General features: G+C 46.8%; 1 protein-coding gene across 4 annotated transcripts in view; it reads right to left on the bottom strand.

The window, feature by feature from the left end:
* The window catches only part of MTOR (mechanistic target of rapamycin kinase), a 156122-nt gene that overhangs the window by 142322 nt on the left and 166 nt on the right, over positions 1 to 13634 (bottom strand). For 2 of the 4 annotated variants that reach the window (XR_004028485.1, XM_030805770.1), the window contains exons 2-8: positions 10690 to 10865; positions 9927 to 10035; positions 8404 to 8636; positions 7464 to 7664; positions 5311 to 5445; positions 313 to 588; positions 119 to 227 (exon numbers count right to left, since the gene is read on the bottom strand). Coding sequence is in view for 2 of the 4 variants with exons in the window: in XM_030805770.1 (XP_030661630.1) it covers positions 119 to 227; positions 313 to 588; positions 5311 to 5445; positions 7464 to 7664; positions 8404 to 8636; positions 9927 to 10035; positions 10690 to 10851 (1225 nt within the window). In the remaining 2 variants the exon portion in view is untranslated. Of the gene's footprint in view, positions 1 to 118; positions 228 to 312; positions 589 to 5310; positions 5446 to 7463; positions 7665 to 8403; positions 8637 to 9926; positions 10036 to 10689; positions 10893 to 13634 lie in introns of those variants that run through there. The other 2 variants (XM_030805771.1, XM_030805773.1) reach the window with 2 other exon arrangements.

The raw sequence follows: 13634 nt of genomic DNA on the forward strand, positions 1-13634 counted from the left end.
AAAGAAATCAGAGATTCACTGGCGTTGCTTCAAAGGAAAAGATATTTGGCTTTTCTGGAATCACCTGTTCCCTGTTTACCCTGAGCTGGGTAATGATGTCTTCCATGGACATCCTCACCTGTGAAGGCAGAAGGTCGGAATGCAGCCAAGCGGGGCAACAAATTAAGGATTGTCATTTGGATCAGCGAATTCTTGCTATTCCTGCATTTCAGCACCCACTGGCACACCTGAGAGAGGAAGGATAAAGGGTTGGCAGGGGAAAAGTGAGGTGTGGAGCTTAGGAAAAGAGGGAAAGGGCCTCTCACCACTTACCTGATCAAATTTCTCCTCCATCAAGTCTCTGCAACACCGGCTCTCCACCAGGGTGGACTTAGCTGGACTGGGGGAGGCCCCAAATCCCATGAGGCCTTGGTGAGAGCTGTACCCCAGCAGCCCCACCAAGGCATTTGACTGCTGGGGCTGTACAGCCTGGAAACTGGTGAAGGGGGTAATGTGACGAGGTTTTGTTCCAAAGCCCATGAGATCTTTGCAGTACTTGTCGTGTACCAGCTGCTGCTGTGTGATTTCTTCCATTTCTTCTCTCAGACGCTACATATATGAGGAGGAAAAAAGGCATCTTTACTTATGACTGGCATTCAAACTGGGCACTGTGGATTCCACAGACCATTACATTTGCCTAATCCTGAAACGCAACTACTTCCAAAGTGAAGGGTGGCCACTCTTCATGTTTAGGGTTACAATTTCCCCAGAACTTTGCAAGGGACCTGATTTTGTTCTAAGTTAGGCAGAAGAGCACCACCTATTGAACAATAAAGCAGCAGCAGAGGGCTGCCTTGCCAAGGGTTCTCACATCCCAGGACTCCTCACTTGGTTTGGAAGGGCTGACTTGCATATTGCTGTGACTACTGACCTAGGCCACTGCAATGAGGCTTGCAAAGGTGATGGGAGCTCCCCTGCCAGCATCCTGTTAAGGACTGTCTGATCTCTTTCTTCTCCCTAGAAACCCAGGTAAAAACTTTAGCAGGCCGGGCGTGGTGGCTCATGCCTGTAATCCTGGTACTTTGGGAGGCCAAGCTGGGCGGATCACCTGAGGTAAGGAGTTCAAGACCAGCCTGGCCAACATGGTGAAACCCCGTCTCTACTAAAAATACAAAAAAATAGCCAGGAGTGGTGGCGGGCGCCTGTAGTCCTGTCTACTCAGGGGCTGAGGCAGGAGAATCACTTCAACCCAGCAGGCAGAGGTTGCAGTGAGCCAAGGTCGCACCACTGCACTCTAGCCTGGGCGACAAGAAGGAAATTCTGTCTCAAAAAAACAAAAAACAAAAACTTAACCAAGTAATTTTCTCAGAATCCTAGGATTCCACAGGTAGTATGGAATAAGCTGACTGAGAACTCATGTCTATTCCCTTTACAAAGGGCTGCTTAATCACTCATCCTCAGCCAGGCGCAAGGGCTTACACCTGTAATCCCAGCACTTTGGGAGGCCTAGGTGGGCAGATCAAGAGGTCAGGAGTTTGAGACCAGTCTGACCAACATGGTGAAAACCCGTTTCTACTAAAAATGCAAAAATTAGCTGGGTGTGGTGGCACATGCCTGTAATCCCAGCTACTCGGGAGGCTGAGGCAGGAGAATTGCTTGAACCCAGGAGGCGGAGGTTGCAGTGAGCCGAGATCACGCCAACTGGGCAACAGAGCAAGACTCAGTTTTGGGGGCTGGGGGAGGGGGGTTGGGGAGTACTCATCCTCCAAGACTCCAAATTGAGAAGGAGATACAAGTTTTCCAAACTTCTAAACTTTTCTTGGCACACATATTTTCACTTTTCAGAAAATCTTGTCCTCTCCTCTTGTCAAAGTCATCAATGAGTTTTAAGCTGCTAAATCCAATGGTCAATTCCTAGTCCTCATCTTATTTGACTTATCTGCAGCGTTTCATCCAACTGATACTTCCACCTCCTTGACGCCCTTTCTTCACCTGGCTTCTCAGACTCTAAACTCTCCTGACTCTCCTACTCCCTCCCTGGCTGCTCCTTCCCCATCTGCCTTGGTCCTCTTCATCTCCTGACCTCAGGTTCGCAGACTCCATCTCTTCTCCAACTGTACTAGTTCCCTTGTGCATCTCACCCAGTCTCATGATGAAATAACATCTATACGCTGACAATGCCCAAATCCATCCCCCTTGCCCAGCTCTCTCCCCAGAACTATTCAGTATCTCCACTCAGGTGCCCAACAGGTCTCTAAGTTAACAGGTTAAAACCAAACTCCCAGCCTTCTCCCCCAAGCCTGCTCTTCCCATTTCAGTCTTCGCACTGCAGTGAATGGCAATTTCATCCTCCTAATACTCAGGCCAAACACCTTGACACTTCTTTCTCTCCATCTACCTCCAAACCATCAGCAAATCCCAAATTCAGAATCCAGTTGCTTCTTGCAACTTCATAGCTCCCACTGTGGTCTGAACCACAAATATCCCCCACTTAAGACTGTGGCAATTCCCTCCTAACTAGATTCCTGGCTTTAGTGCTTGACCCTCTAACAATCCATTCTCAACACAATGGCAAGAGTGATCCTTTTGAAATATGAGTTAAATGTCACTCCACTGCTCAAAGCCCACTTACAGCTTCCCGCTTCCCACACAAAGGCCCTATGTGATATGCCCCCTCCTTCCCTTACGTGTTCCTCTGACCCCATATCCCCACACGCCTCTCCACTCTGCTCAGCCATGGTAGGGGAGCTGCTACTGCAGTATTTGCTGCTCCTCTAATACACCAGCATGCTCCTGCCTCAGGGCCCACTGCCTAGAATGCTCTTCCCCAGATACCTGTAGGGCTTTTTCCTAACCTCCTTCATGGCTGTGCTCAAATGGCACCAGGTTTTAAAATGTAATCCTTAATCCAGGTGAGCATTCTCTATTCCCCTTCCTTGCCCTACTTTTCTCCATAGCTCTTATAACCATATGATATATAATAGGTTTTTAGGTTTTTACTTGTATATTATCTATCTTCCCTTACAAGAATGGAATCTATTTTGTTCACTGCTGGAGTATTCTAGCTCTTAGGACACAGCGTAGCTGGCATATACTAGGTGCTCAATTAATATGTGTTGAATGAATGAACAAATTATGAAATTTTAATACCTTATATTTAGATAGTTTCCTTTTCTTTTTTTTTTTTTTTTTTTTTGGTGACGAGGTCTCACTATGTTGCCCGGGCTGGTCTCAAACTCCAGAGCTCAAGTGATTCTCCCACCTCGGCCTCCCAGAATGCTTGGATTACAGGCATGAGCCACCACACCCAGCCTTGGATAGTTTCTTATAATTTACAAACCACCTTCACAAGAACTATTTCAATGAAATCTGACAACCACTCTATGAGCCAGGTGATACTGTCCTGTTTTAATGGGAGGAAACAAAGATCTCAGAGCTGCCTAGATTACAGTGGAAAACATCATGTTAAACTCAGGAGGTAAAATCTGAAGGTTACCATTTATAGAATGCCCACTACGTATCAGGTGCCGTGCTGGACACTTCACATACATAGTCATCCACTTAGTATCCATGGGGGTTGGTTCCATGACCCACTGCGAGAGCAAAATCTGCAGATGCTCAAGTCCCTCTGATAAAGTAGCATGGTATTTGCATATAACCTATGTATAGCCTCCCACATACTTTAAATCATCTCTATGTTAGTTATAATACCTTATACAAAGTAAATGCTATGTAAATATTTGTTGCACTGTATTTTTAAAAATTTGTATTATCTTTAAATTGTTTGATTTTTCCTTGATTTTTTTTCTTTTTAAAAAGTTAAAAAAATTTTTTTGTAGAGACACGGTCTCACCGTCTTTTGCCCAGGCTGGTCACGAACTCCTGGGATCAAGTGTATCTTCCCACTTCAGCCTCCCAAAGTGCTGAAATTGCAGGTGTGGGCCACTGCACCCGGCCCTGGGTATTTGTGAACCATGACTAGTTGAATCCAGATGTAGAACTCATGGATATAGAGGGCCAACGTCATTTAGAAACCGCACAAGAGCCCAATGAGGTAGGTAAGAGTCCCTGTCCAAAGGGAGAAAAATGAGGCTAAACAGGTAACTTGCCTGAGTCACACAGTCAACAGAGTGGTGGGGATCTGAAGCCAGACTCCTGCTTCTGCACACTGCTGCATGCGCTGCTCCCACATCTGGGCATGGCTATTATCTAACAAGCACTGTGTCTATTATAAGCAGGAATCCCCGGGGTAAAATTTCACAGCTCATTTTCCACAGCCAGTCTCACAGATGAAGCTTTACCTCCCAAGTATATCCTGAATCAACTACTTCTCAGTATCTGTGCCAGCACTCCTAGTCAAAGCCACCACTGTCACTCACCCAGACTACTGTAATAGCTTCGTCTGGCAGCTGTGAGAATGCAACCTCCAACTACAAGGCACATAACCAAGGGCCCCAGCTGCTGCTCTGAAACCCATCACTAAGTTTGTGCCAACGTCACCCATTGCTCCCAGCCAATGACAGAACACAGTAGGGCTGCTAAGGCTATCCTGCTCTTGGGAGACACAGAACTCTCCGACAGCCAACTTTGGCTTGAAGACCCCGCGGTGGCCCTGCAGAGTAGGCTAGAACACTTCTATCTGTATTTTACCCTCTTGCTTACTCAGGGTCAGATGTGCATTGTGGTCCGACCCTTCTCCCAGGCTGTTTCCCTAATAAAATCCATGCACTTTTAAATCTACCTTCTCAAGCCAACACATCTCCTAATTGGTCTCCCTGCTTTCATTCCTGCCTTTTCCTACATTTTTCCTATAAGCAGTCAGTGATTGTTAGAAACGCATGACATCACATTATTCGCCTGTGTGCACACTTCCAATGTTTACCCCTGCGAAAGCTCGTGTTTACTGTGAACCATGGGCCTATTAATTGGGCCCCTCCTTCCCTCTTCCTTGCTCCCGGTACACCAGCCATACTTCCCTTCCTTCTGTTTCATCAATGTCTCACACTCTTCCGCCTCAAAGCCTCAGCCTGGAACACAGTCCCCCGGCCTGCTGCAAGGTAGCTCCTTCGTGTCATGTGGACCCCCCTCAAATAACACCACCTCAGGGAGGGCCTTCCTTGACCCTCCACTCGCCCCCTCCCCGTCACTCTCTATCCTATTCTGGTTTGACTTTCTTCATAGAACTTGCTGCTATCTGAAATTATCTTATTTACTTATTTATTATGTTTCCCGCCACAAAATGTCAGCTCCATGAGGACATGGATCTCGCCTTGCCTCACTCACAGAATGGTACATGGGGAACCTGGACTCCCCTCTGCCATGGCTTCTCACCTCTCCCTCCATGCTGCTGATTCGGACCAGCTCGTTAAGTATCAGCAAGGCTCCATGGATCCGATCATCCCGATTCATGCCCTTCTCTTTGGCCAAGGTCTCATCAAACCCCTTCTCTGCTTCTTCAAATGTGTGCTATGTAGAGAGACAAGGTGCCTTCATTAGAGACAGAGTACAAACCCAGAAAGAATATAGGCCCATCCCATCTACACTGGGGGTTCTGAGGTGCTACCACGCCTGCTTAGTGCCTTGTGCCAGTTATCAACAAAACTAACTGATCAATCTCTTTTATTTAATTCAGCTTCAATTTTTTTTTTTTTTTGAGACAGAGTCTTGCTCTATTGCCCAGGCTGGAGTGCAGTGGCGCAATCTCGGCTCTCCACAACCTCCACCTCCTGGGTTCAAGTGATTCTCCTGCCTCAGCCCCCTGAGTAGCTGAGATTACAGGCACACACTACCACGCCTGGCTAATTTTTGTATTTTCAGTAGAGACAGGGCTTCACCACGTTAACCAGGCTGGTCTCAACCTCCTGACCTCAAGTGATCCACCCACCTCAGCCTCCCAAAGTGCTGTGATTACAGGTGTGAGCCACCACGCCCGGCCCCAGCTTCAATTCTCATAATAAGCCTTTGAGGAAGATACCATCATCATCCCTATTTAACAGCTAAAAACACAGGCTCAAAGAATTTAAGTGACTTGTCCAAGATCACACAGCAAAGGCAAGACTGGAACCCAGGTCTCCCAATCCGATGTTCAGAGCTCTTTTTCTAATATAAGACTCACTGATAAGTTCCCTCTGCAGCAGTAATCAGCACAGGCCTTATGATACTAGAGCAGAAAGAACTGGCACTTTCTAAATTAGTATCATTTGTATCTCACTGATTTTGAGACACCTATTTTTCCATATTTTAACATCTCTGAAGAGATGTCTTTTTTTTGAGACAGAGTCTCACTCTGCTGCCAAGTCTGGAGTGTAGTGACGTGATCATGACTCACTGCAGCCTTGATCTCTTGGGCTCAAGCAATTCTCCCGCCTCAGCCTCCCAAATAGCTGGGAACACAGGCATGTAACACCAGGCCCAGCTAATTTTTTTATTTTTTGGAGAGACAGGGTCCCACATGCTGCCCAGGCTGGTCTCAAACTCCTGAGCTCAAGCAATCCTCCTGCCTTGGCCTCCCAAAATGTTGGGATTACAGGCGTGAGCATCCAGCTGAGATGTCTTATAATTAATTATTAATAAGAAGAAGGTACAAAGTCGGCCGGCCACAGTGGCTCATGCCTGTAATCCCAGCACTTTGGGAGGTCAAGGCGGGTGGATCATGAGGTCAAGAGATCAAGACCATCCTGGCCAATATGGTGAAACCCTGTCTCTACTAAAAATACAAAAATTAGCTGGGCGTGATGGCACATGCCTATAGTCCCAGCTACTCGGGAGGCTGAGGCAGGAGAATCACTTGAACCCAGGAGGCAGAGGTTGCAGTGAGCCAAAATCACACCACTAAACTCCAGCCTGGTGACAGAGCAAGACTCCATCTCAAAAAAAAAAAAAAAAAAAAAAAAAAAAAAAAAAAAAAGAAGGTACCAAGTCACAGTTTAATTGGCATATTTGCATTCTTAGTCATACACAAAATAATGTCTAGAATAATGGTGTGACTATCAATAGATGTTTGCTTTAATAAAATGCAATAAAGTAACTATTGATTCATACTGAGCATAAAAAAATTCACTGGAGGCCGGGCGTGGTAGCTCATGTCTGTAATCCCAGCACTTTGGAAGGCCAAGGCAGGTGGATCACCTGAGGTCAGGAATTCTAGACCAGCCTGGCCAACATGGCAAAACCCTGTCTCTATTACAAAAATTAGCTGGGCGTGGTGGCACACGCCTGTAGTCCTAGCTATTCGGGAGGCTAAGGTGGGAGAAAATCGCTTGAACCCAAGAGGTGGAGGTTGTGGTGAGCCGAGATTGCGCCATTGCACTCCAGCCTGGGCAACAGAGCAAGACTCCATCTCAAAAAAAAAAAAAAAATTCATTTGAGACCAAACCAAAAGGTGATTCTTGCTCCATGGCAAGGGCCTGTGGCTGCCCTTTAGGCCAGGTGATTCTCTACGTAGATGTGCTTTGCTAGTGGTGAGAATGGAGCCATCTCCTCACCCTGTACCACTGAGGCTTCTGCATCTCCTTCGGCTCACGCTGGGTGGTGAGAATCAGACAGGCACGAAGAGCGGCTACAGCTCCCTCACGGATGGCCTGTTTGGGGTCCCACACGGCCACAAAAATGTTGTCAAAGAAGGGTTGCACTTGCTGGAAGAAGAAGGTAGGGACACTGATGGCCAGCTCACGGAGAACCAGGACCTGGAGAAAAAAGCAAACCAAGAACTTTCATTGGTACCAGAGTTTTGTTCTCTCAGGAGTACAGTCTCTTGTCATCTTAGAGCCATACACACTAGGAACAGAGAAGGCTTGCTCACTCTTCTAGCTAGGAAATTCTGGGGACAGAGGAAGGAAAGCAAAATTGATTAAACAGCTCAGTGTTCATTATCCTAGGTTGTTTACAAACACAAAATGCTCGTAATGTTTGAACATAAGCTCTGGAAGTGCAGATGTGTTTTATGCTTTCTTTACCACTGTACTAATAGCCTAGAACTCTACCTGGAATACAGTAGGTATATAGTAAATATTTACCGAATGCATAATCCTGTTTAATGTTTAATCCTGTTATTATTTTTATTTGACAGAGGAAGAAACTGAAGGTCAGAAGCTGCCCCAGGTTACAGTTAGGTAGGAAGTTGCAAAGCCAAGACTTGAGCCAGGGTCCAAGTGTGTGTCCTTCTCCTGGTACCGTGCCCCCTCCTCACAGTACTGCCTCCTCTGAAGGGCAGCAGACTGGAAAGCATGCGGCCAATGCTTCTGATACCCACCACACCACTGCTAGATTCTCTCTTAAGGACGGACTCTACCCCATCTCACAGCCTGGAATCCTAGCTCTTCTAACCAGTTTTTTTAAGGAATGAGCCTCAGAAGGAAGCAAAAGACCCCACCATGACACCATCGTTCCCCAAGCCTGGCTGTGCTCCTCCCTGTAGGCACTCACAGCTGCATGTCTCCGGCCCTCATTGCGGTCAGCACCCAGCCATTCCAGGGCTCGCTTCACCTCAAATTCCACGTACTCAGCGGTAAAAGTGTCCCCTGCCATGGCAAGACGGCCAATGGCCTTGGATGCCATTTCCATGACAACTGGGTCATTGGAGGGGAGGAGGTTCCGAAGATAGTTGGCAAATCTGCCAATTCGGGTGGCATTCCCACCTTCCACTCCTATGAGGCTAGCTGGAAAAGAGAGGAAGGCAAAAGGTGATGACGGGGTGTATGCTGGCCAGGAAAGTACGCAGACTTCAACTAAAAGCTGGCGAGTGCCGGCCAGGTGCGGTGGCTCGAGTCTGTAATCCTAGCACTTTGGAAGGCCGAGGCGGGCGGATTGCCTGAGCTCAGGAGTTCGAGGCCAGCCTGGGCAACATGGTGAAACCCCATCTCTACTAAAATACAAAAAAAAAAAATTAGCCAGGCATGGTGGCATGCACCTGTAATCCCAGCTACTCGGGAAGCTGAGGCAGGAGAATTGCTTGAACCTGGGAGGCAGAGGTTGCAGTAAGCCGAGATCACACCATTGCACTCTAGCCTGGGCGACAGAGCGAGACTCTGTCTCAGGGAAAAAAAAAAAAAAAAAGCTGGCGAGTGATCCCTCCATTCTACTTTGAGTACATTTCTAGATGGCAAGGAGAAAGACAATTTTCATTTTAACCCACATATTTAATACTTGTGCCAGAAATATTTACATAAAGCAAAATAATCTCATGCTAGTATAATTTTCTCCACTACCCCCCAAAAAAGGGAAAACAACTGGGACTGGATAATAATTCACAGGACTGATGACCAGTCCTTAGAAGTTAAAAATGACCTGCCTGGCCGGTTGTGGTGGCTCACACCTGTAATCCCAGCACTCTGGGAGGCCGAAGTGGGCAGATCACTTGAGGTCAGGAGTTCGAGACCAGCCTGGCCAACATGGTGAAACCCTGTCTCTACTGAAAATACAAAAATTAGCCGGGCATGGTGGCAGGTGCCTGTAATTCCAGCTACTCAGGAGGCTGAGGCACGAGAATCGCTTGAACCCAGGAGGTGGAGGTTGCAGCGAGCCATGATCACACCACTGAACTCCAGCCCCAGCAACAGAGTGAGACTCCATCTTGGAAAAAAAAAGACCTGCCTTTTATTAACTATACCGATTCCACTTTTCCATTCGTGAGCCCCACTATGCGAAACCCTGCTCTACTGAGGAAGCAGAGCCCACAAAAGGCAATATGAAGGAGTGGAAAGAAAGCTGGCTTCTAGTCTCAGCTCTGGTAAACTGTCTGAAAAGTCACTCGATGGTTCCGAGACTCCACTTCCACATCTAAAAATACGTTTTTCCTGTGGCCCAGGACTGCTGCTAGAATTAAAAGCCACGGGCTTCTTAAATTTCATTAAGCAAATATGAACTAGTATCCAGTAAGTGGCAGACACAGGGTGCAGTGGGCACAAAGGTGAATGTGTTGTTTTTGTGACCAGAGACTCTGTCCTTACCTATGGCCAAGATGCCACCTTTCCTCTCATTGGCATCTGAGCTGGAAACCAATTCAAAAATGTGATGGTTCAGTTGGTCATAGAAGCGAGTAGACTCCTCTTGACTCATCTGCAAAAGACGATATAATCAGAACAATTTCTAATAATTCTCTGACTGTGGTGGTGGGAGTGGGCTGGCATCTAAAGATTAGATCCTGAGAGGCAGGCGGTATAGTTCAAACCAAAGAAGACAAGCTACTGCCCATTTCTATAAGATTACACTGTAGAACACCTGAACTTGCAATCATCTGATTATTTAACAAATATTTATTGGGTATCTACTCTGTGGCAGAAAATGTCCTGTCCTAGGTTCTTTCTAGTACCAGGGATACAAGGAGAAACAAGATACTGTCTCTGACCTCAAGTCTGGTCTCTATTTAGAAAGCCTGTAGCTCTCAACTCTCCAGACCCATCCCAATCACTGTTATCAGACAGAAAGCATTTGAGGGTGTGGTATGTGGTAAGGAAAAACTAAAAAGTTAAAAGAAACAGCTAAGTCTATTCTGGCCCCTAAAATGTGACCACAAACAAGAAAAATGCTACAAAAATGTGCAACTGCTGCAAAAGAACCTGCATGTTTTATGGATGTGAGAGGTTGGGTGCCTTTCTAAAATAATCTCTGTTTTCCAAATCCTCACTTAGCTGTCCAAAAAAAAATGTAAACCAGTGATGGTACATTTAGCCCAAACATCCCACAATGACTGGCCCCAGATCCCAGAAGCACCTCTCGGAGTTCCATGGTGACATAGTGCTGGAGCTCCTTGGCAGCTTTGGCCCTGGTCTCCTCATTCCGGCTCTTTAGGCCACTGGCAAACTGCTGCAGGACGCTCACATTGCTAGATGTGGTGGCAGCGGTGGCGGCGGCGGCAGGTCCGGTTCCAAGCATCTTGCCCTGAGGTTCTTTAGAGAGAAGTTTCCTTTAATATTCTGGATAAGAAAGTATGATGATAAATTTACTTATGGCCCTGGTCACCCAACACAGATCTCCCCCTAGCCCTTGTCAAGGCAGGGGATTCTAAAAAGGTTGAGAGATCTTATTGAGGAACATTTAGAAAGCCTAGATTCATTAGACAATGACTGATGTTTAAAAGAGGCAGTGTAGTAGGGAGGTTAAATTGTGGGCTATCGGCCTAGCCTACTTGAGTTTGAATCTTTGGGTTATATACCTTGAGTAGTTTGGGAGGCTGAGCCTGGAGGACCACCTGAGGTCAGGAATTCGAGACCAGCCTGGCCAACGTGGTGAAACCCCATCTCTACTAAAAATACAAAAATTAGCTGGGTGTGGTGGCACGTGTCACCTGGGAGGCTGAGGCAGGAGAAGTGCTTGAACCGGGGAGGTGGAGGTTGCAGTGAGCCGAGATCCTGCCACTGCACTGTCTCAAAACAAAAACAAAAACAAGGTTATATACCTCCAGAAAGACACTCAAAATGTCTGTTTCTTCAACTACAATAGGAAGATAATAGTACCTAGTTCATGGGTTGATGTCAGAACTAAATGACTTAATACATGTCAAAAAGTGTTTAAAACAGTACAGGGCATATACTAAGTTCTTAATAATTGTTAGCTATTATTACTACTACTACTATGTACAAGGCAAAGTGCCAGGTAACAAATGTCGGGAGGTAGGGAAAGAATTAAAAATGACTAAGACTGCCCCTTTCCTCAAGTTCAGTCTAAAAAGAGAGATTATTATTCTACAGCAGCACTGTCTAATGGAAATATAGGCCGGGCACAGTGGCTCACGCCTGTAACCCCAGCACTTTGGGAGGCCAAGGAGGGCAGATCACCTGAGGTCAGGAGTTTGAGACCGGCCTGGGCAATATGGTGAAACCTCGTCTCTACTAAAAATACAAAATTAGCCAGGCGTGGCAGTACGTGCCTGTAATCCCAGCTACTTGGGAGGCTGAGGCAGGAGAATCACTTGAACCCAGGAGGTGGAGGTTGCAGTGAGCTGAGACTGGGCCATTACACTGCAGCCTGGGCAACAAGAGCAAAACTCCATCTCAATTAAAAAAAAAAAAAAAAAAAGAGGACATACAATGATCCACATATGTAATTTTAAACCTGCTCATAGCCATATTTTAAAAGGTAAAAAGAAACAGGTGAAATTAATTACTCAAACCAATATATCCAAAATATCATTTCAACATATTATCAATATTTAAAAAATTGATATAGTGTCCATTCTTTTTTTTTAGCGAGTCTTCAAAATCTAACGTGCATTTTACACTTACAACAATGTAAATTTGGACTAGTCACTTTTTTTTTTTTTTTTTTGAGACAGTCTCGCTCTGTCACCCAGGCTGGAGTGCAGTGGCATGATCTCGGCTTACTGCAACCTCCACCTCCCGGGTTCAAATGATTCTCCTGCCTCAGCTTCCTGAGTAGCTGGGACTACAGATGTGCAGCACCATGCCTGGCTAATTTTTGTGTATTTTTAGTAGAGATGGAGTTTCATTATGTTGGCCAGGCTGGTCTCAAATTCCTGACCTCAGGTGATCCGCCCGCCTTGGCCTCCCAAAGTGCTGGGATTACAGGTGTGAGCCACCATGCCTGGCCTGGACTAGTCACATTTCAAGTGCTCTACAGCCACATGTGGCTGGTGGTTCTTGTACTGAACAATGCAGTTCTACAGGGAACTAGCACTTCAAATGTAAGCTAAAAGAAACCAATTAGTTCCAGGCGCGGTGGCTCACGCCTGTAATCCCAGCACTTTGGGAGGGCGAGGTGGGCGGATCACAAGGTCAGGAAATCGAGACCATCCTGGCCAACACAGTGAAACCCCGCCTCTACTAAAAATACCAAAAAAAAAAAAAAAAAAAAAAAAATTAGCCGTATGGTAGTGGGAGCCTATAGTCCCAGCTACTCTGGAGGCTGAGGCAGGAGAATGGCGAATTTGTAAGGCACAGAGGAAAAATCAGGGAATAATTGGTTTTGAAAAGCTTTCAAATACTCCACTGCCAATAAGAAGACTGCAGAAAGAAATGTCATCCTTTAGGGGAGAAGAAACTTAGGAATCCCTACCAAGAAAACTACTCCAGTTTGTGTGAATGTGTGTGCGTACAAAAGGGGGGAAGGAGGCTGGCAAGGGATTTCTATTCTCAGGAAAGAACCAGTGTATCTTTATATGATCTGAGGCCCACAGGCCATCTGCTCCAGACTGAATTCAATTAAACTTAGGATATCTGAAGTCAAATATCCTAAGGGTGTTTATAGGGCTTAAGGAAGTTAAAATTGGATGGGGGAAACAGGGATGGGGCTGGGGGAGAGGGAGAGAGGATGTACCCCAACGATGTAACCGAGCTCAGTTTCGGGGACTGGGTCTCTGAGACGTGTCCACAGTGGAGGACAAGGGGCTGACACGGACGCTGGTGTTCCCTGGGGCAGAGATACACAATTTTTGTATGTGGCTCAGAAGAAAGGGTGGCTGTGACGGGCAAAAGACCCAAAGGGCAGTACCAGAGCTGATGGGCCGGCCTTCGGGCGGACGTACCGCGGGCCGAAGGGTCCAGGGGTCTCTTGGGGGTCCCGGGGAGGTGGGCGTTGCCTCGAGGGGTGGGAGTCAAGGCCTCAGATGGTGCCCAGGTAGTGGGGCCGGCAATGTGGGGACCCCACGTCCCAGACGGGCGACTTCCCCTGGCCCCCCCACAGGCAGCCTGGCCGTGGGT

This window comes from Nomascus leucogenys, chromosome 24 (assembly GCF_006542625.1).
Source record: "Nomascus leucogenys isolate Asia chromosome 24, Asia_NLE_v1, whole genome shotgun sequence".
Taxonomy (NCBI): domain Eukaryota; kingdom Metazoa; phylum Chordata; class Mammalia; order Primates; family Hylobatidae; genus Nomascus; species Nomascus leucogenys.